At 40.0% G+C, this 27,614-nt stretch overlaps 1 protein-coding gene across 3 annotated transcripts in view; it reads left to right on the top strand.

Annotated features, from left to right (window-relative positions):
• Positions 1-27,346, top strand: part of CUL2 (cullin 2) — a 144,951-nt gene extending 117,605 nt beyond the window's left edge. For all 3 annotated transcript variants that reach the window (XM_054716643.1, XM_054716640.1, XM_054716641.1), the window contains exons 18-21: positions 21,172-21,374; positions 23,657-23,758; positions 25,224-25,340; positions 26,774-27,346. In XM_054716643.1, the coding sequence (XP_054572618.1) occupies positions 21,172-21,374; positions 23,657-23,758; positions 25,224-25,340; positions 26,774-26,905 (554 nt within the window). In that variant the 3' untranslated portion in view covers positions 26,906-27,346. The remainder of the gene's footprint in view (positions 1-21,171; positions 21,375-23,656; positions 23,759-25,223; positions 25,341-26,773) is intronic.
• The last annotated feature ends 268 nt before the right edge of the window (positions 27,347-27,614 follow it).

Raw genomic sequence — 27,614 nt, 5'->3', positions numbered from 1 at the left:
GCTACAGCCACAGAGAGCAAGGTTTCCTAGGTAACAGAGGAAGCCAAGCTTTCCACCTGCCCTTGCCAGGCCTAAGCCTCCACTCAAGCTACAAAGTTTCAATTATAGAAGGTAAACAAATTCAAACAGAAATGGTGGCAGAATGGAAACAGAAATGGTGGCAGAATGGAGCTTGAGAGAGCAGGCCAGGGTTGTCCCTGGCAACAGGGGAAGCAAAGCTTTCCGCACACCCTGGCCGGGCTCACCACTTAAGGCTACAAAGTTTCAATTATACCCCCAACAGAAATGGCTGCTGGCCACGGAGGGAGCCCCAGGCTTGGCTCTGCTCCAGGCTACAAAGTTTCAATTGTAGAAGGAGAATAAATTCTACATACCAGGGCCTCCGCTTGGGTCGCCAGGGGGCATGGCCAACCTGCAAACCACCACAGGCCCCTCGCTCAGGCTGCCCCACGCCCCAAGGGAACCCCACCCTGATCAGGGACACCCCTACAGGGCAAACCAGCTGGCCCCCACCCCTGTACCAGGCCTCTATCCTATCTAATAAAAGAGTAATATGCAGATTGATCATCACTGCAACACACAATATAGCTGCCCCCATGTGGACACAATATGGCCACCACAAGATGGCCAGCAGGAGAGGGCAGTTGGGAGGCACCCAGCCTGCAAGGGAGGGCAGTTGAGAAGGACCAGGCCTGCAAGGGAGGGCAGTTGAGAGGGACCAGGCTTGCAAGGGAGGGCAGTTGGAGGTGATCAACCCTGTAGGAGAGGGCAGTTAGGGGTGACCAGGCCGGCAGAGGAGGGAAGTTGGGGGCAAACAGGCTGGCAGCGGAGTGGTTCGGGGGTGATCAGGCTGGTAGGCAGAAGCGGTTAGGGTCAATCAGGAAGGCAGGCAGGCAAGCAGTTGGGAGCCAGCAGTCCTGGATTGTGAGAGGGCAGTCGGACATCCCTCAAGGGGTCCCAGATTGGAGAGGGTACAGGCTGGGCTGAGGGACAACCCCCCTCCGAGCACGAATTTCATGCACCGGGCCTCTAGTATATATATATACACACATACATATACATACATACACACACACACACACACACACACACACACACACACACACACATATATATACACACATATACATACATATGTACATATATGTGTGTGTGTATATATGTGTGTGTATATGTATATGTGAACTGTTGAGCATAGAAAACAGAGACAACCAGATGGAGGAAAGAATGAGTGATATCGAAGATGGGAATCTAGAAATGACACAGAAGGAAGAAGAGAGAGACCTCAGTATAAAGAAAAATAAAAGAACTCTACAAGAACTATCTGACTCCATTGGAAAAAGCAATATTAGAATTAGAGACTTTGCAGAAGAGAAGGAGAAGGAGAGGGACCATGGAATGGAGAGTCTATTCGAACAAATTGTGGATGAGAACTTCCCAAACATATGGAAAGAATGATACACAACACCTAGTTACCTCAATCCAAAGAGGCCCTCTCCAAGGCACTTGGTATTAAAGCTGTGAAAAATTAACGACAAAGAAAAATTCTCAAAGCAGCCAGAGAAAAGAAGGAAGTGACCATTAGAATTTCATCCAACTTCTCAGCAGAATCTCTACAAGCCAGAAGTGAGTGGAACCAATATTCAAACATCTGAAAGAGAGACATTACCAGCCACGAATACTATATCCAGCAAAATTATTCACTAAATATGAAGGAGAAATAAAAATGCTCCCAGACATACAGGAGCTGAGGGAGATTATCACCAGAAAACCTCCATTGCAGGAAATACACAAGGAAGTTTTTCTACCAGAAACAAAGAACATAAGGTCACTATGAGTAAAATCATAAAAAAACTTACAGCATAAGCAGGGATAATTTGCGACAACAAAAACATAAAAGGGGAGGGGCTGAAGGTCTGTGCTGGCAAAAGAGGATGAAGATCAGATGCACTCAAAAGAAAAAAAAAAACTACGGTATATATGTAAGTCTATCTTTTATAAACCTAATGGTAACCACACACACAAATTCCCAAACCAGGACACATAGCTTAAAGAGGAAACAGAGGAAAGAAGTATGGAATACCACCAAACAAAAACAACAGAAACACAAAGGAAAAGAAGCAATGGAAGCCCAGAGCTACCAGAAAACAAAAGATAAAATGGCTATAGGAAATGCTAATACATCAATAATTATCCTAAATGTAAATGGTCGAGTTCACCAATAAAGAGGCACTGAATAGCAGAGTGGATCAAAGAAACAAAACCCAACCATATGCTGCCTGCATGAGACACATCTAAGCTGCAAAGACAAAAGTAGATTCAAAGTAAAAGGTTGGAAAATAATTCTCTAAGCAAACTCAGAATAGTAGGTGAAGCCATACTTTTATCTGACAAAATATATTTAAAGATGACAAAGATGGACACTTTATAATGATACAGGGTATACTACCAAGAAAACATAACACTTCTTAATATACATGCACCCGAAATATATAAAACCTACTACTCACAGAAGGGAAAAACAAATCCAAACACAATTATAGTTGGGGACCTTAATACTCCATTTACAGCTCTAGTCAGATCAACCAAACAGAAAATCAATAAAGGGATATTGGCCTTAAATGAAACACTAGACCAAATGAACATAATTGACATTTGCAGAACATTTCATCCCAGTACATCAAGTTGTAAGTTCTTCTGCGGTGCTCATGGAACATTCTCAAGGATAGACCATATGTTGGGTCACAAAACTAGCATCAACGAATTTAAGAGGATTGAAATTATACCAAGCATATTCTCCAACCACAATTCCTTGAAATTTGCAACCAACTGCAAAAAAGAAGTAGAGAAATCCACAAATACATGGAGAGTAAACAAAATACTGCTAAAAAATGACTGGGTCAAAATAGAAATAATACATGAGATTAAGCCTGGCCAATGTGGTTCAGTGGTTGAGCGTCAACCTATGAACCAGGAGTCCACTGTTCAATTCCTGGTCAGGGCACATGCCTGGGTTACAGGCTCAATCCTCAGTGTGGGGTGTGCAGTAGGCATCCAATCGATGGTTCTCCCTCCCTTCCTCCCTCTATCCCCCCTCCTTCTGTTCTCCTCCTTTCCTCTCTTTCTCTCCCTTCCTCTCTGAAATCGATACATATATATATATATATATATGTATATATGTATATATACATATATATATATTTTTTTTTATTTAAATTTTAAAACTTGAGATCTGAAGATATCTAGAAGCAAATGAGAATGACAATACAACATATCAAAACTTCTGGGATGCAGCAAAAGCAGTAATAAGAGGGAAGTTTATATCATTACAGGCCTATCAAGAAATAAGAGAAATCTCAAGTAAACAACCCAACATTACATCTTAAAAAACTAGAAAAAGAACAAAAGCAACCCAAAGTCAGCAGAAGAAATGAAATAAAAATTAGAGCGGAACTAAAAGAGAGAACAAAAAGACTATACAAAAAAAAAATTAATAAAACAAAGAGCTGATTCTTTGAAAAGATTAATAAAATTGACAATCCTCTGACTAGACTCATTAAGGAAAAAAGGGAGAAGTCCCATATAAACAAAATCAGAAATGAGAGAGGAGAAGTCACTATAGTCTTCATAGATATACTAGTACAGAGGATTATACTAGAATATTATGAAAGGCTATATTAATTCCATAATCTAGAATAAATGGATAAGTTCCTAAGAAATATATAACCATCCTAGACTAAATCATGAAGATTCCATAATCTAGAATAAATGGATAAGTTCCAAATTCCATAATCTAGAATAAATTCCTAATCTAGAATAAATGGATAAGTTCCATTATCTAGAATAAATGGATAAGTTCCTCCAAATTGGAATTCCAAATTCCCTAATCTAGAATAAATGGATAAGTTCCTAAGAAATATATAACCATCCTAGACTAAATCATGAAGAATTGGAAAACTAAATAGATCGATGTGAGGAAATTGAAACAACTGTCAAAAACCTCCCCAAAATAAAAGTCCAGGACCAGATGGCTTCACCAGTGAATTCTACCAAACAGTCAAAGATTTAAAATCTATTCTTCACAAATTCTTACCAAAAAAATTGAACAAGAGGCAATACTTATTTTTAATCTTTATTGTTCAGATTATTTCAGATGGCCCTCTTTTTTCCCCCCATAACTCCCCTCCACCCAGTTCTCATTCCACCCCAGGCCAGCACCCCCCACAACATATTCCCCTGAGAATTGTCAGTCCGCTCCATTTCCATGCCCTTGATTCTATTACATTCACCAGTTTGTTCTATTCATCAGATTTTTTATTCATTTGATTTTTAGATTCACTTGTTGATAGGTATGTATTTGTTGTCACTTCGTTGTTCATAATTTTTTATCTTTACCTTTTTCTTCTTCTTCCTCTTCTTAAAGAATACCCTTCAGCATTTCAAATAATACTGGTTTGGCGGTGATGAACTCCTTTAGCTTTTTCTTATCTGTGAAGCTCTTTATCTGACCTTCAGTTCTAAATGATAGCTTTGCTGGGTAGAGTAATCTTGGTTGTAGGTTCTTGCTATTCATCACTTTGAATATTTCTTGCCACTCCCTTCTTGCCTGCATAGTTTCTGTTGAGAAATCAGCTGACAATCGTCTGGGTACTCCCATGTAAGTAACTAACTGTTTTTCTCTTGCTGCTTGTAAGATTCTCTCTTAGTCTTTTGCCCTTGGCATTTTAATTATGATGTGTCTTGGTGTGGTTCTCTTTGGATTCCTCTTGTTTGGGGTTCTCTGCGCTTCTTGGACTTGTAAGTCTATTTTTTTCACCAGATAGGGGATGTTTTCTGTCATTATTTCTTCAACTATGTTTTCAATATCTTGCTCTCTCTCTTATTCTGGCACCCCCATAATTTGGATGTTGGTACGCTTGAAGTTGTCCCAGAGGCTCCTTACACTATCTTCATATTTTTTGATTCTTTTTTCTTTTTGCTCTTCTAGTTGGGTGTTTTTTGCCTCCTTGTATTTCAGATCATTGACTTGATTCTTGGGATCCTTTGGTCTACTGTAGAATCTCTGTATATTATTCTTTATTTCAGTCGTTGTATGCTTAATTTCTGACTGGTCCTTTTTCTTTCTTTCTTTTTGTATTCTCACTAAGACCCTTGAAGGTCTCACTCACTAAGTTCCTCGGAGGTTTCTAGAAGATTCTTGAGTAACCTTATAACTGTGGTTTTGAACTGTATATCCAATAGTTTGCTTTCTTCCATTTCTTTCATTTGTGACATGTTTCTTTGTCTCTGCATTTTGGCTGCTACCCTTTGTTTGTTTCTATGTATTGGGTAGCTGCTAAGTCTCCTTGAGTTGATAGAGTGGCCTTGTGTGGTAGCTGTCCTATAGGGCCCAGTGGCTCAGCCTCCTCAATCACCTGAGGTGGACACTCTTGGTGCACCCCTTTGTGGGCTGTGTGCACAGTCTTGTTGTAGTTGAACCTTGATTGCTGTTGGTATCACTGGGAGGAATTGACCTCCAGGCAAGTTGGCTGTGAGGACCAGCTGTGTCTACAATGGAAGAGCTGCTATGTAGGAGACACCCTTATGGGGCAGGACTTGCTTCAGTGGGGCTTTGGTGCTCACTGAGTCTGCCCCTTGAGTGTGTTACTTATGGATGTGAAGAGTTGTAATCTGGTATGGTCTCTCACTGACCACTGGGTACACTGGCTCTTGGATCTCCAAGGAGGTGCAAAGTCAGCCACTGACTGTGGCCTACCAGCAGCAGCTATAGAGAGAGCTGCAGATTCCTCCTCTTTGTATTGGTTTTGGAAGTGCCCAGATGAGGCCCAGCTGTGGAGCAAGGCAGGCTGGTGCTGGTGCCGGGCCTTGGGCCTTTTATTGATAGCTTTGGGGCTCCCTGACTCAGCTGCAGATTGTCTGACAGGTTTTTAGCCTGAGAAAGGACAGACCATTCATATGCAAAAGCCACTGCGCACAGCTCAGGTGGGGTTGTAAATTGGGTAGGGTGGGGTCTCAGGGAATCTCTAGGGCGGAGCAAACGGCAATGGCTGCCAGTCAGCCCTGCACTGGGGAAGTCCCAGCACAGGAACTATGACCATTGCGAGCACCTCCATCTCGAAGAAAGCCGCCCCGGTGTTCCTGTCCCGATACCAGACAGTCCAGTTTCTCCCCATACGTGTCTGGGTCCCCCAGAGTCTCACCCGGCACTGGAGCTCAGAGCAAGCAGGAGCTTGTATCTCCCTCTGATTAAAAAAGCAGTGCACCCGGGTGCCAGCCCATTCCGTGCCTCCACACCTCCTACCAGTCTGAATGCGCTTTCTTCTTTACCTCTCTAGTTGTAGTTCTTTGACTCAGCCGGCTCTCCCATGGTTCTGGATGATAGTTGTTATGTATTTTAGTTGTAATTTTGATGTGGTTGTGGGAGGCAGCAAGTACAGGTGTTTGCCTATGCCACCATCTTGGTTCTTTCCTGAAGGCAATACTTCTTAACACATTCTATGAGGCCAATATAACCCTGATACCAAAACATGGCAAAGATAACACAAAGAAAGAAAACTGCAGACCAAAATCTCTGATGAATATAGATGCAAAAATCCTAGACAAAATACTAGCAAATTCAATACAACTGTACATTCAAAAAATAATATATCACGGTCAAGTGTGGTTCATTCCAGGGGCACAAGGTTGGTTCAACATATGCAAATCAATAAATTGTTATACACCACATTAACAAAAGAAGGGATAAAAATCATATGATCTTATCAATAGATGCAGAAAAAAGCATTTGATAAAATACAGCATTCATTTATGAAAGCTTTTTCTCTATGATCAACAAGAGTAGGATGTCCGTTCTCACCACTCTTATTCAAGATAGTGTTGAAAGTCCTAGCCAAAGCCATAATGCTAGAAAGGAAATAAAAGGCCTCCAAATAGGGAAAGGAAGAAGTAAAACTATCATGATGACATGATTTTGTATATAGAAAACCCTCAAGACTCCACCAAAAAACTATTAGAAACAATAAAACAAATGTAGTCAAGTTGCAGGATACAAATACAATGTGCAAAAATCCATTGCTTTCCTGTCTGCTAACAACAAAACTTCAGAAAAAGAAATGAGGAAAAAAAACACCAATTCCTTTTGCAATTGCAACCAAAAGAATAAAATACCTAGGGATAAACTTAAAGAACGTGAAAGACCTGTATACTGAAAACTACAAAGCATTATTAAAAGACACTAAAAAGACACAACAAAATGGAAAAAATATCCCATGTTCATGGATTGCAAGAATCGACATAATTAAAATGTCCATATTACCCAAAGCAATATACAGATTTAATGAAATCCCCATCATAATCCCAATGTCATTTTTTAATATAAAAGAAGAAATCATCAGATCTGTATGGAACCACAAAAGACCATGTTGCCAAGGCAATACTGAGAAAAAAGAATGAAGCTGGAGGTATCATGCTACCTGACTTCAAATTATACTAAGAGCTATGATAATCAAAACAGCATGTTATTGGTAGAGAAACAGACACACAGATCAATGACATTGAATTGACAGCCCAGGTATAAAACTACATGTAGATGGACAGATAATTTTCGACAAACTACAATGAGATACCACCTCATTAGAGTGGCCATTATCAACAAGCAATAACGAGTGTTGGAGAGGTTGTGGAAAAAAGGGAACCCTCATCCACTGCTGGTGAGAATGTAGACTGGTACAACTACTATGGAAAGCAGTCTGGTGATTCCTAAAAAAGTTAAGAATAGAGCTACCATAAGACCCAGCAATCCCTCTCTGGGCATATACCTGAAAACCTTAAAATTATGCATTCACAAAGATATATGCAGAATATATTCACTGCAGAATTATTCACGGTGGCCAAGACATGGAAACAACCGAAGTGTCTTGTGATAGAGGACTGTTTAAATAAGATGTGGTACTTATACACAGTGGAATACGATTCAGCCATAAGAAAGTATGAAATAACACCAGTTGGAACAATATGTATGGACCTTGAGTACATTATACTAAGTGAAATAAGTCAGTCAGAAATAGCTAATAACTATATGATTTCACTCATTTGTGGATTCACTAAACTTGTGAACACAAACAGCAGTGTGGTGGTTGCCAGAGGGAAGTGGGTGAAGGAGAAGGGGTCTTAATATATGGTGACAGGAGAAGATTTGACTTTGCGTAGTGAGCCTATGATGCAATATACATGTCTTGTAATATAGAAACTCACACCTGAAATCTATATGTTTATTTGACTGATGTCACCCTAATAAATTTAATTAAAAAATAATTTTTGCCACTCAGCAGTGTGCCTGTTGCAGCACACCTATTGAAAACTTCTGATCTACAATATATGACATGACAGTTACTTAATGAGAGAAAGATGAAAATTCCATTGGATTTATTACTAGGACATTGAATAGAATTATACTGGCAAACAACTTGATGAAGGGATACAAATACAGGACCTGGAAACTGTTACACTGTCTGAATATAAGTATCATTTGTGGCAGAGCAAAAGTTGCTGGAATCCTAGGTCAGTTGCTGAGATATAAGTTGAAAAAAGGGAGATAACATTTCATTGGACAATACATAGACACTTTGATGTCTGTTATTCATGTAATAAAAAATTACTAATTGCATTTGGTTTTTGTGTCTTCCCTCTTTGTTACTAAACTCAAGGTATTTGCCACTTGGGATGCTCTATTCAAGAATGAGATGTTTTTGTTGCAAGGTAGTTTGATTTATTTGCAGCAAGTAATGGAGAATGGAATTCATATCCAAAGCTCTACCTCTTGGAAGGGAGGTTCAGTCATTGCTTATATACACTATTTGATCAATTACATGTTAATTTCTTGTTTGCAGTTAGCTACTGTCATCCAGTTGTGTTCACCTCAAGTTCATTCTGTTTACAGCTGGTTTACAAAATACTGGGCTACAGTCTAACATTTAGTAAGGATAACATTTAGTAAGAACATTTAGAACTACCCAGACCTTGAGACCCTTGTCCCATTTTAACAATTCCCTTGAGATTTTTCACTCCTCATTCTTGCGGGAATAGGCATGAAGGTCATACTTGTGTAACTGCTTCCTGCTGAACATGGACAAATTCTCTGGCTGCCTGACTTATGAAAGTCATGGAGAGTCCCCTAGGTTCTGGGATTCCTGAGAACAAGAGGGCATAATAATCATCACTTCTTTTGAAGAGCAGCTTGAAGGTCAGACAGGTTCACAGGAGTACTGTGGATCTGGATCCTTGTTCTCACTGGGTGGTAGAGCTTGCTTCAGTCCAGAGTGATCTATCTAGCAAGAATGAGTTGTTAGTAACACAAAATGAGGACCTGTCCACATTGGGTTCAGTTGATCTTGCAGGGATCCTGATTTCCATGTTTTTAAATATACCTGGTTCCCTGTATCATATGGGTATACCTTAGTATCTGTTTGTGTGGGCAAAATCAGGTTAGCATATTTATTAAATTTTAAGTTACGTTTCCTAATGGATAATATGTTTAAAGGCCTGTTTTAGAAATGGGTCTTGGCACCCTAAAATTTTAGAGGAGCCCATTAAGACCTGCCATACATAAGTTCAAAATTAGTCAATTTAAGTATTCCTTTAGGTGCTGCTCTGGTCTGCGTTAGGACAGTTGGTAATTAAGCCAGGTCTCTTGGTACATTTTGGCTAGGGTCTTTTTGAGCAGTTGATTGCATTCCGTTTTAACTGAAGACTAGTCTCCATGAAGAATGTAAGATCCACCTAAGCTGGAGAGCCCATGCTACAGCCCCTGTAAAAGCCAGCCCACTGTCACTCTGGAAGTTCCAGGGGAGTCCTAACGTAGGTATTCTTTTCTTAAGCAGACCTTTACTACTTCATTGTTCCTTTCACTTCATCATGGGAATGATCTATCCACCCATGAAAGGTATTTACTAACACTAATAAGTATTTGAATCTTCCAGGACCAAGGAACATTACTGTAATGTCCACCTTCCAGTATTTCCCAGGCACCATTCCCCAGGCCTGGACTGCCTTACTTAAAGTGGTACCAGAGGTCTAATATATGCATTGTACACAGCTAGCCATAACCCTATTAATGATTCTTTTCATGCCCAGGATCACTATTACCTGAACTAACTGTTCATATAGTGCTTCCTTCCCATGGGTTCTTTTACTATGTTCCAAGGTAGCCCTTGAGGAACAAGGGATCCAGAGCCTACAGAATCCTGTCATTCCAAGAAAACATCTCAGTTGACCTTTTTCTGGCATACTTTGTGTCCCTTTTCTGCTGGATGGTTTAAGATCAGAATAGTGTTTCTCTCTGAAGTTTCTTTATCAGAGCTGTGGTAGTCAGAATGTCATCTACATATTGTCGTAGAGTCATATTTTTTATCTTTTACAAGAGCCTCTCCAAAGAGGGCTGGGGAGTTTTTGAAACCTTGTGGTAACACAATCCAGCAGTGCTGGGACTTTGATGGGTGTCAGGATCTTACCGTTCAAATGCAAAAAATCTTCTGGGAGTCATGGTCCAGAGAATGCAAAAGAAAGCATCCTTTAAATCTAGAACTGTATAGTATTTGCTAGGTCCTGGGGGATTGGCCAACAGGGTAGAGGGGTTAGGAACAGTGGTAGGGTGTATATACTTCATTCATGGTCTTAAGCCTTATACAAATCTATATTCTCCTGGGTCTGATTTCTTAAGGGGAAGGATGGGGGTGTTACAGGGTGACACAAGGCTGAATGAATCCCTATTCTTGAAGTGCTTTTAGGATAGGGGCAATTCCTATTTTTGCTTCAGGTTTCAAGGGGTATTGTTTAATGCAGGGCCAGTGGTGTGCTGTTTGATTACTACTTTAAAAGGTAGGGCATTCTTTGCCCTTCGAATTCTCCTTGTGCTTAAACATCCGGATTAATCTGGTCAAGAATCTCTGTGGGTATAGGTCTTTGGCCTTTTGAGACCCAATGGAGTAGGACCATGAAATCTATTCCTTTACCTTTTGGAATCAGGTGCTTTAACTTTATCTTGGTTAAGTGTATGGTAGCCCCCAATTTACTTAGTAGATTCCTTCCTAAGAGGGGAACTGGACACTCACCTACATAGAGAAAAGAGTGGGATCCTATTGCACATGTCAGAGACTCAAAGAATTTCTTTGTGTCTGGGTTTCTCAACACCCCTTTAATATTACATTCCCTCTTGGAGAGGGGGCCTTCCTGGCTAGTAAGAACAGAGCAAATGGCTCCAGTATCTAACAGAAATACAATTTTTTTATCCTTCTAGATTCAAAGTAACCCAGGTATCCTCATGGGAGATTGAAATGTTATCCTTTGGAGCCTAAAGGGGAGCCCCTGACCCCGAGTCAGTCCTCAAATGGGGTAACTGCAAAGAATTAGGAACTTCGTTTCTTCTCTGGGGATGATTAGGGCATTATTTCTTCCAGTGACCCTTTTGTTTGCAATATACACATTGGTTAGACTCTAGCTTTGCTGGACAACTTTGGTTGGTCCCACGTTGGGGCCTGGGGTGGTCTTCTGCCTTTTGTCCCCTGATTACCCAAAGCCTAGAGGGCGACAGCCAGTTAAGCAGCTTGCTTTTTTCATCTTTCCCTCTTCCTTTTTCCCCCTGTCACATCCCTGATGTTGAAAACCCTAAAGGCTGCTTCTATTAATTGGGAGGTGGAAATGGTAGATCCCACCTCTATTTTTTGTAACTTTCTATAGGTATCGGAGCACTCTTATCTGAGGTAGGTATTCAGGATAGCTTCATTCCCTGGGGGGTATATTATTATCTTAAGCATTTTTTAAAATTTTCTAAGAAGGGTTTTCATAAAACTTATGTTGGATGTTTCTAACTTTGCCCCAATTTGCATGGCAGCAACCTGTGTCCCTCATACCCTTCAGCAGTAGGTGAGCCCAAGTTTATTCGGTCATTGGGGTCCCACTGAAGATTAGTATTGGGAATGAACTCATCTGCTGGCTGCCAGATCTGATTATTATACTGAGAAGTATGTTGTTTATCAGCCTCTTCTTTGGCTTTTAACAGTACAGTCGTTTTTTCCTTAATAGGAAGATGGTTAGGAGGGATTGAATATCTCCCCAAGTGGAATTATAGGTCATGAATATACTACTAATCAAGCTAATAAACCTCTCTGGATCAGCTTGGTGTCTCTTAGTATTTCCCTTCCAATATACAGATCTGATGTTGAGAAAAGAACATGTACAGTGACCATTCATTTTCTCTTCCCCATCCAGAACCTGTCTGAGGGGGCACAATTTAGCCTCTGGGTGAAAACTAGTACCTTGATAGGTAGTGGACTTAGGGATACAGGTGGGAGTATTAATTTCCTGTTCTGGAAATTTTTTCACAGGCTTTCCTAACAGATTAGGGGGAACCAAAAGAATTGGGAGGCTGATAGCAGAGAGGGACAGCAAAAAGGAGCCTAAAAGAGCCCCAGTTTGAGGACACCTGGGGGCAAGCAATCAAGGAGGTCTTCTGAGAGGCCCTTAAGAACTGGCAATGTCTTGCCTGATGGCTCAGTTTCCAGTCCTTGGATCCTTTTAAATATATTTTCCATTTTTCTTAAGAGGTATTTCCAATTTTTCAAACAACCTGTCACTGACCAATAACAGTATAACTGACTCCCAGCTTGCCAAGAAGGCCAGTAACAGAATTCCAGGGTGACTACCATAAAAATACTGGCATGTTTACCTATCAGACAAACAAGGCAAATGCAAATATATACATAAAGAATAAAATCCATTTCCTGCTTGCCAGGCAACCAGACCAGAGATTGTAACCAAGCATGTCTTGGATTGCCCCTCAGGCATTCCTCAACCCTTCATAGTTAGACGTAAGTTGAGCCCTGAATCAGGCATCCCAAAGATAGCTCCTGTCCAACCAACTAGAAACCAAGTGTACACTAGAACTGAAACTACATTTCTGACAACCCTATACCCAAAATGGGAATAGAAACACTAATTAACGCATCTACCGGGGCTGACATTTAGTAATAACCCAGACCTTGATACCCTTTTCTTATCTAACACTTTCTCCACCGCCTTCCAAAGTGCTGAACAATACATGTTTAGGTGATTGCTTTGCTGTTGAGACAGGCCAGGCAGCTTTACCAGTGGTCAGCAGTAAGTGGGAGTCTCCTGTGGAACAGACCCCTCACACATTGGAGACATGGGCAAGTAAGCCTCGGGTGAGCTGCCACTGCCCACTTCTTCACCAAGTAGCCACACCAGACTGAGACGGAGACATTTTAAGAGAGTCCCATCTGGAGTCACCAAATTTGTTACCAAACTCAAGGGGTTTGCCACTTCCGGAGCTTTATTTAAGAAGACATTATTGTCGCAAGGTAGTTTTATTTACTTGCAGCAAATAAAGTAGATGGGATTCATATCCAAAGCTCTGTCTCCTGGAAGGGAGACTCAGGCATTGCTTATATACACTATTTTGTCAATTACACCTGATTTCTTCTTTGCAGTTGGTTATTAAAAGGTTCGGAGTGGGCCAGGGTCGCGCACCTATGACGTGAGGCCATAATGTATCAAAAAGATTTTATTTCAGGCACCTGGGTGCAGGTGGGCTGTGGCTGAGAAAGACATCTGCGAAGAGAGTAGGGAGAGATAGTTTTATTCATTTTTGCTGGCTGTAGGCTGCTCTGCTGACGTAAGGGTCTGGTCCATCCTTGGTTCCTCCCATGCCAGGTGTCTTCCGGTTATCTGAGTTATGTTGTGCTCAAGGCTGCAAGCTTTCTGCAAGATATCTGCTAAGCACAATAAGTTTTTCTCTGCCCCATTTTATTCTCTTTAAGGCTTTCATTCCTGTCTTAAAGGGTATATATTAAGGAAAAGAAGGGGGATGGGCTTGCCGTTTCTCTTTGTCTTCTTCATGCGTGGGAGGGGCTGTCATGGATGCCTAAGGAATAAATTCAGATTATTTCCTGGGATATAGGCCTGTAGGGTCCCTTTACCTGGGTAAGGACAAATTGTCTTACTGTCTTAACTAGGACTTGTAATCTTGTTTGTATAAATTTGGTAACTATTCTGAAAATGCAGAGCCTGAAGAGGAGGAGTAGGAGAAATAGTGTTAGGGGGCCTGTAAGAGGTAAAAGCCAGGTTAATTTGGGCAGAGCTTCTTGTAGGCTGGGCCATATGGACTGCTCTGTGCTGTCCTGACTGACCTCCTTGAGCCATTGCATATTCCGTAGAATGTGTTTTTTTTCTTTATTTGACCTATAGAGGTTAGATAAAAACAACAGGAGGTGCTAGCAATTAAATAAATCCTTCCCTCTTTGGCTAAAAGATAGTCTAGGGTGAGTAGGGGGACCATTGTAGGGATATAAGAGATCTGCAAGATTTAGAGGCACTGTGAAAGTCAACAAATAGATTTGATCTTGGAGAGAAATCCTGTGAATTGCCTCGGAGCCAGAGGTCTGTAATGAGTTCAAAAATATCTTGCACTGTTCAGATGGGATAGTCTGTGCCAGGTGGGGGAATGCTGTCACTAACAATCTGCAGGAAAGTGAAAGTCACAATTTATTAGTCATGTGGCTGATATGTGAGAGGGGCTATTTTTCCAGGAAGACTAGTGGGAGGATAGGTTATTCTGGAGTCAAGGGTTTTTTTTTGTTTTTGTCTTTTCCCCCCAGTTTTGCCCCTTGCTAGGCATTTGGAGCTTTCTGCCCTGGTGAGCTTTTACATCTGTATCTGGCCTGTTGTCCTTGCTCTGGGGGTCAGGGATGATGAGGCCTGGGCACAAAAGGAGGTTGTGATGGTATCTAGTGGTGGTATTTTCTGAGTACAAGTAGGGCTTGTAACCTGGTGGAGACAAACTGTTTTATACATTTTAGTATTACTGGGGTAAAAGCTAGAATAATAAGAGTTATGACAAATGGTCTGGTGGAAGGAAAGAGACATTAGTTTGGAGGGTTGTAGTCTAATATATCAAAATGAGGTTTATTCTCTTAGTTCAGTTTGTCCTTGGTTTAGGAAGATAGGATTTACTACATGGCTGTGGACTGCTGTTTTACTATCTCAGTTTCCCTATTCTGCTTGTTCTGGCTTACTGGCCTGTGTTATTTCTATAACTTCCTTTTAACATTTCTTCCTACAAATCTTCTATAACTTTTACGAACCTTCATAAACACTTTTACAACTTTAATTCACTTTCTTTTTTCTTTAAAAATGCATGTCCATGCCTTATGTCCTTTATTATTAAAACCATACAATATTTAAACCTTAATTTTCCAATGATAATTAAAAAGTAAACAGCCAGCATTTCTTAGATTGACATTGATAAACATTCTCACTTTTAAGAAATATATCTTTAACAAAGCATAAGACATTATAGTAACAGTTTTAAATTTACTTTATAGATTTTCTGTAATAAAAACTAAAATTATGTGAACTTCAAACTTGTTGAAATATTTAGATGTTTATCATTTAATATAGTAATGTTTTAAATCTTTAAGTTGCCAACGACTTTGGAAAATTATGTACAGGCCTATGAGGCTGGAGAAAGGGTGGGGAGGAGGGAGCAGGACTAACAGTCTGCTCCCAGGCCTCTAGCTGCTTGGATTTAAAACTATCATGTTTTTCCTTAGAGATAATATGCTAAGGTTTGGGTGATAATGAGTTCAGCTTCTGATAGTAGTCGGACTGTTAAGTAACTGTAGTTTTGCAGTAAAGAAAGTTGTTCTTTGAGAAAGGGGGTGGGGGAAGGTGTGAGAAGGCGCTGAGGTCAGAGAAGTTTTCAGAGCATTAAAGTGGTGAGAATGCTGGCCTTGGGTTCTAAAGGCTCAGTGAGGAGTCCCTTTTCCATGTTATTTTATAGGGGAGCTTTGTAAGAAAACTGAAATTGGGAACTTAGAGGCAAGAGTATCTAGCAAGCCCGAGAAAGGAGAGTATTTCTTGTTTAGATGAGGGGGACAATGATGGAGGAGATAAGGCATTTACAGACTAAGCCTTAGACTCTGAGGAATGGCATGGTTTCGTGGGGGTGAGAGTGAAACTGAAGTAGGTGAATGTTGTTTGGGACAGCTGGGCTTTATGAGGGGATGTCTGTACCGTTTTGGTCGGGCAAGAAAAGTGGATAAGGGGTTATTTAGTAAGATGCAGTGTAGAGGTGAGGTGGCTAATGGCTGTGAGACTAATTTGTCAACCCCCATAATAGAGACTGAGGAGGGAACAAGGGTCCCAGGGAATTCGGAGAGGGCAGTGGCCCCAGTGTTAATTAAAAAGGAGATCAGCTTACCTGCCACCTGCCACCACAATTGTTACCTGAGGCTCTGTCCTGGTGATGTAAGTCTGTGGGGCCTTGTTGGGGCCTGGGCAACTTCAGTCTTCAGTGGCCAGTCCCAGGAGGTCTGGGAGCTCCAAACCAGATCCAGAGGGAGGCCTTGCTGGGGTCTGACCTGGAGGGGCCAGACTACAGTCTGATCTCCAGTGGCCTTCCCTCCCGCACCTTGGGCAGGGCCCAGGCCAGGTCTCGGATTGGGCCGGACTTGGCCCAGTGCCCTCTCTTGTGGCATTTGAAGCATGGGCCCGGAGGAGGCTTATCTCCTGACTTACCCGCGGTTGGAGGACTAGCACTTGGTTTGGGGTTTGTGAGAGAGGTGGCTAGGAGCTAGAAGGCCTTTGTCTGGGCTTCAGCCTTGTCCTGATCTCGTCTTTTTGTTTTTTTATTTGGGTCTCCTTGTCTCTATTATTAAAGATCTTAAAGGTCATGTTTAAAAGGTCTCGTTGGGGAGTTTGTAGGGTTAAGATTAGTGTATTTTCTCATGGCCTGTGTAAGGCAAGAGAGGAAGACTGCCGGATTTTCATGTTTTTCCTGGGTGACCTCTGCTAATTTTTTATAATTAACTGCTTTGTGGGCTGCGTTTCTCAGTCCTTCTAGGCAGAGAACAGTGTGGTCTTGAGACCTGCAACCTGCCTGCCCTTCCTGATAGTTCCATTGTGGGTCCCTGTTAGGGACAGCATCCGCTCCGACCGGGGAGGTGGGGGGCAAGGGGCCTGTCAGCGGAGGGTATCTGCGTGGCCCTGGCCATGAAGCCAGATTTGGTGCCAGCAATCTCCCGAAGGGGGCACTTTCAGGCTAGTGCCGGAGTGGGGAAAGGAAGAGAGCCAAAAACTGCTCCGGAGTGGGTATGAGATGGCGTGGTGGCGGTGGGATCTGCTAGGTAGGGTGGTGGGCTCTCAGGCTGCTGAGACAGAGGAGCCATAGACTAGGGAACCGGGGGATGATCAGCGGGATCAAAAGTGGTGAAGGAGGAGGGGGATTTGAGATTCTCTGGGGACTTAGAGTGAAGAAGGAAAAATCTGGTGAGGGAAAGCATCTGTTACAGAGAGAAAGGATGTGTCCTTGAATGTAAAAAAAAAAGCCTGGATATGTAAAATCTCAGACCACTTGCCCTGCCTGCGGCAGTAATTGTCAAGATCAGTTAGGATTTGGAAATTGAAAGTGCCATTTTACTGAGGCCAGACGTCCTGCACGAATTCTAGGATCTGAAGGCTTTTAAGTAGACAGCCCAGGGGTGTGGTGCAGGGAAGGGTCGACTGCGAATTCCCCATGGTGACTGGCAGTGGCTTACCACGTTAAGCGCCGGGCCTTTTTTGTCTTCGGACGGAAAGTATAATGTCAGTCACTGGTGACTGACTGGACGCTGGGCAAGGGAACCTGGTTCCCCCAGAGGACTTGTCTCGACCAGCGCTGGATTTCCATGGGGCCGGCGGAACAATATCTGCCCAGAGCCTGGCTCCAAACACAAAATGACAGGACAGTCCGGACGGAGGAAAACAGACTAAAGTCACTTACTTAAGAATCTATGCCTGGTGTTGATGCAGGAGGAGACAAGGCAAGGAGAGGTCCACTATCCAGTCACGGGCGGGCACGACCCAGACTGGTCCTGAGGAAGGCTAGGGGGACCCAAATAAGTGTCACGAGTTCTACAGAAGTTCAGCTGTGCAGGAGCGTGGCTGGGGGCTCTCCCGGACACAAGGGAGCCCAGGAGCCAGATGATCACGGTTTCTCTGAGTGCCAAGTGCCAGTTGCTGGAACCCTGCAATGGCTCTTACCGGACCCCTCACTAGACCTTTCTGGGTTTCGGCACCAAATGAAAGAAAGGTTCAGAGTGGGCCGGGGTCGCGCACCTATGACATGAGGCCATAATGTATCAAAAAAGATTTTATTCCAGGCACCTGGGTGCAGGTGGGCTGAGACTGAGAAAGACATCAGCAAAGAGAGCAGGGAGAGATACGTTTTTATTAATTTTTGCTGGCTGTAGGCCGCTCTGCTGACATAAGGGTCTGGTCCATCCTTGGTTCCTCCCATGCCAGGTGTCTTCTGGTTATTTGAGCTACGCTGTGCTCAAGGCTGCAAACTTTCTGCAAGATATCTGCTAAGCACAATAAGTTTTTCTCTGCCCCGTTTTATTCTCTTTAACCTTTTCAGTTACATTTATACCGTTGAGATCCTGTCAAGCTAGTCCTGTTTACATTTTAACATTTAGCCAGAAAAACATTTAGTAATAACATTTAGAACTGCCCAGCCGAAACCGGTTTGGCTCAGTGGATAGAGCGTCGGCCTGCGGACTGAAAGGTCCCAGGTTCGATTCCGGTCAAGGGCATGTACCTCGGTTGCGGGCACATTCCCGGTGGGGGGTGTGCAGGAGGCAGCTGGTCGATGTTTCTCTATCATCGATGTTTCTAGCTCTCTATCCCTCTCCCTTCCTCTCTGTAAAAAATCAATAAAATACATTTAGAACTGCCCAGACCTTGATACCCTTTTCTTATCTAACACTTTCTCCATCATCTTCCCCCAATCCCACTTTAACCTTCTGGACATTTTTTTTTTTTTTAAGACCGGCATTCTAGATTTGTCACATTACTTAATTGTGATGTATTTTATTTGTTTTCTGATTCCCTATATTTTCTGTAAAGTGGAAATTAGGGCTAAAATTTTCATTATATTTAGATTAAATATTGTTGGCAAGAATACTAAGGATTCTCTGATCTTAGTATTACAGCAGAGGACATGTAATATCAGATTGCCCCACTATTAGCGACACTAAAGTTGCTCACTTGATTAAGGTGGTAACCAACAGTTAGCTCCATTGTAAAGATATATTCCCCTCTTCATTTAGCAGGTAATTTGAAGGGCGATATTTAGGTCCCAGTCTTTTCAGCCATAAGCTGACCAGTAAGAGCATGATGCTGGAAAAATAGGAAAAGGTCCATGTATCCCTGATCTTGATAATTTATTGAAAAAAAATATAGCAAGAAAAAGGTGTGATACAAAGCTTACTAGTTGAACCCTTTTTAAGTTGCAAACTGTACTTGATAGTGACACTTTGACCCCTTATTTGCACTGTCTCCTCATGCTGTTTTGATTCTAGTGGTAATAAAAGACTGTTTGTCACAGAAGACTCGTTCTGTTTCCAAGCCCGTGGCAGCATATTACGACATCAAGGACATGCTTTCTGATGGTCTCATTTAGTCATCGAGGTGCTTGATACATCCTATATAATAAAAGGCTAATATGCAAATTGTCTTCTTTACCTGGAGTCCTATTGAAAGTTCGACCAGGGGGCGGGGCAGGCCCAGCCCAGTTGGCCCCTATCGGGGCGAGCCAGCTGAACCCCACCCATGCACAAAACTGTGCACCGGGCCTCTAGTTGTTTTTTATTTTTTTCTGGTATACTAGTATGACTAAGCAGTCACCGCGAAATGATAGAATATAGTTTATGTGATGTTTTGCTCCTTGCCAAACTTACATGTTGAGATGAAAGCCCTTAATGTACTCTTTATACTAATTGTTAGTAGTGCACACTAGTGATAATTTCTTACTTAAACTCTTTGTGTGAATAGAATATTCTAATTAATATATTAAACTTTCTTTCATGAAAATTCAGAGATTAGGGATTTTTTTTCCTCCCAAATAATTTTGAAGAATATTTCTGAATATCAGTTTTTTTAAAAAAAATAAGTCAAGGTATAATGAAAGTTAAAATAGGCATGTGTATGCTGATAATAAATTGGCAAATAAAATTATATTCTTTAAAATATTTAATTAAGTAGTGAACAAAGCACAAAATCTTGATCAGAGTTATTAATATGGGGAATGCAGCCTCTGGTGTTCAGTTTACTAGTATGTGAAATACAGCTTCCTTGAGTTAAAATGTAGGATTCTGAAACCAGTTTTCATGCTGGGTTAGTTTACAATCCATTGACAGTCAAATAATGCAAGGGGTGTGTGTGTGTGTGTGTGTGTGTGTGAGAGAGAGAGAGAGAGAGAGAGAGAGAGAGAGAGAGAGAGAGAATACTAGTACAATCATTGTACCACAATTGTAGGAAGCAGTTCTTTGACTTACCTTAACTTTTTTTGACTGTTACTGAGTTTTACAGAATGCATACATGTTGGTCATACAGTTTGTTGCAAGCTTTTCAGTGTTCTATTCCTGGAATATTGCAAAACTGCAGTATGCCTAAACCTGCTGTATATTTAATAGCTCTTGGGGGGGGGGGGGTAAGGTAGAGTCTAGCACACTGTTATTCTATCAACTGTTTAAATAAAATTAAGATCTGTCTGTCTCTCCTCCCCCATTCTTGCTTTCCCCTAGAAAATTGCTGGGAAGAAAGATGTAATTTTAACAATTTTGGCAGAAGTTATAGTTTAATCATAGCTGTAGGATAAGCATTTCCTATGTGCTCATAGACCTCCCTGTAGGCTTGACCTTCCCTGGGATAGAGCAGATGGAGACAGCATATGAAGCCATTGTTAATAGCAAGCCAACATTCTCTCCCCTTTGTCTGTTTTTTTTGTGTTGTTTGTTTGTTGTTGTTGTTGTTGTTTTTTCCTATCCCCACCTCCTCTTACTAAGTTTTAGTTAGCCTTCCATTAACTAAAGACATTGTTTAAACCCTGCTGGTAAAGTTATGATAGCTTAACCATGATGTGTACTCAAAACTAAGAGCCCTACCCCCAATCCATCAAACAAACAAAATAATTACATTGCCAGCAGGAATGGCTTTACAACAATTAATAAGTCCCTATTTCAGGAGAATAATATCTAAAATAAACAGTTATTATTCAAGTAATTTCAAAATGTTTCTTTGAATGACCAGTTTATTGTCACAATTTTGTTTTAATTGTAGGTGAAGTTAAAATGAACTATTTGGGCAAACCATATGTAGCCATGGTTACAACATACCAAATGGCAGTTCTTCTAGCCTTCAACAACAGTGAAACTGTCAGCTATAAAGAACTTCAAGACAGCACACAGATGAATGAAAAGGAATTGACAAAAACAATCAAATCATTACTTGATGTGAAAATGATTAACCATGATTCAGAAAAGGTATGGGAATTTAAAGGTCAAGGAATTTAAGCGTTATAAACGTTAAAGCATTTTCATGGGATGTTCACAGTATTGAAAGTAGGTTATAATTGTTAATGCGCTTGGTACTTTGGAAAGCACTTGAATCAGCTACATTACTGCCAGTTCCTTACAACTGTGAACTTGAGGAGTCACAGAGAAGGCTATGAAAATTGGTGCCTATGTGCCTTTTACAGTTTGATTTCATTTGTCCTATACTATGACAATGTACTGAAAAATTGGAAAAAAATTGCCATTGAGAATTTTTTTTAATATATATTTTTATTTATTTTTTACAGAGAGGAAGGGAGAGGGATAGACAGTTAGAAACATCGATGAGAGAGAAGCATCGATCAGCTGCCTCCTGCACACCCCCCACTGGGGATGTGCCCGCAACCAAGGTACATGCCCTTGACCGGAATCGAACCTGGGACCCTTCAGTCCCCAGGCCGACGCTCTGTCCAGTGAGCCAAACCAGCTAGGGCCATTGAGAATTTTTGATTGAGGTTGCAAACTGTAGCTTATCTTAAAACTTTCCAAGATATTTTCCCCCATGTATTTGGTTAATGTTTAACTGCATGGTTCTGTAGTAGGAAATGACAGCTTATTGATGTCATTTGTATGATATTTAACATATGTAACTTTAACCCAAACACACTCATTTTCATATCCTTTAATTTCAGAACTCCATAACCACCAAATTTTTAAAATATCTATCATGAGACTAGCAAGCCAATAGTATATTCTTTTTTTTTTATAACTTTTCTTTACAGTAGTAAGTTTTTGTTACTGTAATATATCTTGGATAATTAGTTTTTTAAAAGCAACAGATGTGAGTTAAATCTCCTACTTTAAATTATTGTACCTATAAGAAAAAAATTCTTGTAGATGGTATTTCATTTTTATTTTGGTAAAGTTAATAGCCTACAACTTATTTCTCTCATCAATTCATTTTGCTGACATCTCTAAGATTATGATAACATTTTATAGCCTATAGTTGAACAGTTCTAAATTACATATATTCTGAAATTCAAATCTTTTAAAAGCTTTTCTTAATTTTGAGAAGTGATTAAATTTTTTTACTTCAGAATCTTTAAATGTTAAAATTCTTAATATTAAGATTTTAAATACAGAAATTAATTATGACTTAAAGCAATTAATTTATTTTAAGTTAAAAAATTTTTAAGCTTAATTGCTGAATTAGAAGTTATATATATTTTTGAAATGTGTTATTTTCACTGCCCAAAAATATAAAAAATAAATATAGATTGTTTGCACATTAAATTTTAAATATGAATCTGTCGGTTTCTTAGAATTTCTTAGTTTATTATTGAAACTGAGTCTATCTACCATGTGCTTCTTTTTTTGTTGTTGTTAATCCACATCCAAGTAATATCTTCTTCATTGATTTTCAGAGAAAGTGGAAGGGAGGGAAGGCAGGAGGGGAGAAAGAAAGAGACATCAACATTGCTTGGTTGCCTCCGCATGTGCCCCGACCAGGGATAGAACCTGTAACCCAGGCACCTGCCTTTGACAGGAATCAAACCCTCCACCCTTCGGTGTGATGGTCAAAGCTCCCACACCGGCCAGGGCCTACTTGAGTGCTTCTTGATCCTGCTGGTAGAGAAATTTCAGTATATGGTATCAGTGGCTTTCTTAAGCCTGATAGAGAAGTTGTGATTCTAAAAGTTGCCTTAAAAACTTTCACTTGAGAAAAGGCCACTTGCTTCTGGCAGAGTGAATAAAACATGAATTGAAGAGCAGACTCTTGGCAGAATCACACCAGGGTCATGGAGAAATGATACTTGTGTGCCACTGGGAACAGCTTGCTTTTATAGTCAGGTAACTTATAATTGGTATTGTTATTACAGCACTAAAAAAGCATTTGGTTTAGTTTTTCAAAATGGGGTGATGGGGAAATTATGAGTCGACATTTCATAAAAATTAAAATGTCAAATTCTGTTTAAGCCAATGAGCTTGATTCTTTTGTCTTATCCAAAGGTAATAATGTAATAGGCCAGAAATTTGCTTATTTATTTAATCTAAATTGATTAAAATTCTATCAAGTGTAAAATGAAAAGAATTGTTTTTTGCTTCTTCGTTTGACAGAAGACAATTATTTTTCTCTCATAATTTTTATAATGTAAAAGATTATGAGAATTTAGGATGTTTTTTCTTGGTTATTACATAGCATATTGTTTGCAGCAACTCTTATGTAATCGTTTTATGTTTTATAAATATAAGTGAATTATTTGTAATTGTAGGAAGATATTGATGCAGAATCTTCATTTTCACTAAATATGAACTTCAGCAGTAAAAGAACAAAATTTAAAATTACTACATCAATGCAGAAAGACACACCACAGGTAAGTGCTTTTCTATGTCATTTCTTTTGGAAATATTTAAGCATTGTACTTTGCAAGTAGAGGAACATTGAGAGATGATGCAAAACTCTGCACATCAAAATTATTAATACGCTATATCTTTTCTGGCATATTGTTTGCATTTACTAACCTTACAAACAAAATCTCTGCCAGTAGTTTAGATTTTAAAAACAGTAGTATAATGGGTACCTAAGGAAAAGGGTGCTGCATTGCTCTTAAAATAAATGTATTGCTCTGCTTTGCATCTTTTTTTAAAATTCCTATCTTGAATAGTAATATAATCTCTTATATTTTTCATTTGTAAAATAAAGGAAAGTTTTACAACTAATTTCTTTCAAAGGAAAATTGTTAAAAATGCTTCTCAAACTTTCATGTGTAAATGAACCACCTGGGAATCTTGTCAGAACTCAAATTGTGATCTATGAGGTGTGGAATGGACTCCAGACTACCAGATAAGCCAGTTTGCATGTATGCTGCTGATTCTTTAACTCAGCAGTGATTATTGCTTATTTCTGGGATGGCCTGTTCACATCACTTACGCTTCCTTATTGCTACCTATGTCCTTGGGCTTGGGGCAGGATGTGAAGGTATATATGATGTCAGGCACTCTTCAGGAACTTCCCCAAGGGGAAACAAATGTTAATGAATTGCTATTAAATTTGAATCCTAAAATGTTCAATATTCTATTTCCTTCCGACTAATGAATAATAATTTGTAAGATATGGGTTATATTTTTATCTGTTAAAAGCTGTTATGAGATCCCTGTTAATGTGGTATTGCCTACTTCTGTGCCTTGCTTCTACTGTTACCTTGCGCTGTATGATTTATGCCCTTTTTGGCCAATCCTTTCTGGCTTCTCTGCTTGAGCCAAATAGAACCCTCCACAGTTCTTCCCCTGGAAGCCTAGTCCAGTATGCACTTGGAGCCAATTACTGAAGCATCTGAAAGCATTGTGGTATAATGTCTGTACTCACTGATAGGACAGCAGTCTTGAAAATTACTGTTCTGTGTCATTTAAGTTCTTTATTGCCTGTTTACATTAAATACAGTCTGCAATAGTGTTAATTTTTTAAAATAACCTTCCAACTTAAACCCAACAAATTGTGTATAGCTCATTGTACATATTTTTTGGTAAAGATTATGTGATTTTAGGCTCATAATAACTGTATAATTTGATGCTCAGTATTTTTTTTTTTGCCTTTTTTATTGAATTTATTGGGCTGACACTGGTTAATAAAATTAGACAGGTTTCAGGTGCACAGTTCTACAACACATCATCTGTTCACTGTATTATATGTTCACCACCCCAAGTCAAGTCTCCGTCCATCATTATTTATTCTCCTCTACCCTCCTCTACCCAATGCTCAGTATAAATGCTCACTGTTAAAATGAATTCAGAACAATTATGATTTAATGTCTCATTTGCTTTTTCCCACCTGTAAAACAGGAAATGGAACAAACTAGAAGTGCTGTAGATGAGGACCGGAAAATGTATCTCCAAGCTGCTATAGTTCGTATCATGAAAGCACGAAAAGTACTTCGGCATAATGCCCTTATTCAAGAGGTAAAAGAGGGAAAAGTCTTCAAAACTTCTTGGGGTAGAGAGTATTACCAATGTACAGATGAGTGATGTTTCTTTGTAAAGATGATACAGAAATCCATTGATTTGCAAATAGCATAAAGATATGCTGCATTACATAATGGGAACAGTACCCACTTATAATTTCAGAATTAAGTTCAGATTTGCTTTGGCTGGAGTTCAGAGTATAAACTTCACCAGTTTATTGAGTCTTTTCTCCAGTTATTAGAGGAAGTTGACCACATCAAAGACTCATTCCATAAATAATATTGAGTGTCTATGATGCGATAGCACTGTGCTTGCTGTTGGGGGTTTAATGCAGAGCAAAGCAAAATGTGGTTCCTGCCCTTTTGTAGTTCAGAGTCTAATAGAGAAGAAATACATTATTGAAATAATCTCTATATATAAAAGCCTAAGCGACCATCTGACCATTCAACCGGTAGCTATGACGTGCACTGACCACCAGGGGGCAGATGCTCAATGCACAGTCATGGAAACATGGAACAGACTGATGAATCTCAGAGGGAAGGGGGGAGAGGAGAGGGTGGGAAGAGATTAACCAAAGATCTTATATGCATACTAGAGGCCCGGTGCATGGATTTGTGCACCGGTCGGGTCCCTTGGCCTGGCCTGCGGGGATCGGGCCGAAACTGGCCTGGTGCACGAATCCGTGCACTGGTGGGGTCCCTCGGCCTGGCCTGAGGGGATCAGGCCAAAACTGGCAGTCCAACATCCCCTGAGGGGTCCTGGATTGCGAGAAGGCACAGGCCAGGCTGAGGGACCCCACCGGTGCACAAACCCATGCACTGGTCTCTAGTATGCACTATAAAATTACAGTAACGTGCACTGAAAAAAGTTATACAATACTGTGAGAATGTACATAAAAATCTTGACTTAGGGATATTGGGGAAAGCTTTCTTGAAAAAGTGTTACTTCAGCTAAGAGCTAAAATTCGAGTAAGGGAAGCTTGAGGGTGTGGGTATTTAGATAGATTAATTAGTTTCTAGTTTAATTTATGTGTGAATATTATATTTTGCTATATATATATGTTTTGCATTTTAATTCCTTCACAACATAAACATTAGGCTTTTTCCTTACTTTGCACAAATTATTACTTTTGGTCATTATGTCAAAATTGATCTAATTCTCCCTGTCTCCTTATGCACTGCTCTCTGAGTTTAAAATTTTTAATATTGTTATGGCACTCTCTTACTTGATATATCACGTGTATCCATTTAATATGATTTTATTCTGTTTAATATAATTTCATAATTATTTTAAGTATATTTTTCTATATGGCTTAGATATCCTTGATGGAACCTCAATAAAATTGAGAAAATTTTATAGCTGATTGGTTAAAAGTAATTATTTATAACTGATTAATTGGCAGTAGTTTGACACCCATGTCTCTCTTACAGGTGATTAGCCAGTCAAGAGCTAGGTTTAACCCTAGTATCAGCATGATTAAGAAGTGTATTGAAGTGCTGATAGACAAACAGTACATTGAACGCAGCCAGGCTTCAGCAGATGAATACAGTTACGTAGCATGATGTTGCTCTCCTCCTGTGTGGGTGTGAGAAGATCATTGCCATCACCATTTGGTGTGTTCCTGTGGGGAAAAGAGCAGGCCTATGTCTCCATAATTTGGTCATTTGGCAGCCCCTGTTTTTCTGCTGTTTACAACATCACCAGTGCCACGTCATGAGCGTCAGAGAAAATGCCTAGAGATATTTCAAGCTCATGTCATTATGACATTTCTTAAAACTTTATTAAAGAATGAGTGAAGTATTACTGAAATGTGGAAATTTGGTTGGGTACCATGCTTTTTCTCCCTTTCACGTTTGCAGTTGATGTGTGTTTTTTTTTAAATGTATCTTAAAGGACATAAAATAAAAAACTTAAATATCGTAATATGACAGATAACCTAATAATTGTATCTACATTAAAATGACAAACATAATATTGCTGCTTGTCAAATAAAAAAATAAAGAAATAGAATGCCTTTTTTATGTGGATGGAGTATCACACTAAATCATATATAAATGTTCCTGAGTCATCAAAGCAGCGAATGCAGCTTTAGTTGCATTTTTATCTGAATGGTTTAATTCACTTGTACTCCTACTTAAATCTTACTGAGATATGTTGATTTTTCTAGAGTGCATAAAAATGCATTCAGCATAAAGAATATTTTCTTTTTAAGGATTGGAACTACATTGGATATGAGCATTTTGAATATTAAGGATTTAATTTCATCAAGTT

The sequence above is a fragment of the Eptesicus fuscus genome, chromosome 5, assembly GCF_027574615.1.
Source record: "Eptesicus fuscus isolate TK198812 chromosome 5, DD_ASM_mEF_20220401, whole genome shotgun sequence".
Lineage (NCBI taxonomy): Eukaryota > Metazoa > Chordata > Mammalia > Chiroptera > Vespertilionidae > Eptesicus > Eptesicus fuscus.
The sequence above is the reverse complement of the archived record's forward strand: the minus strand, read 5'-3'. Positions and strand labels throughout refer to the sequence as shown.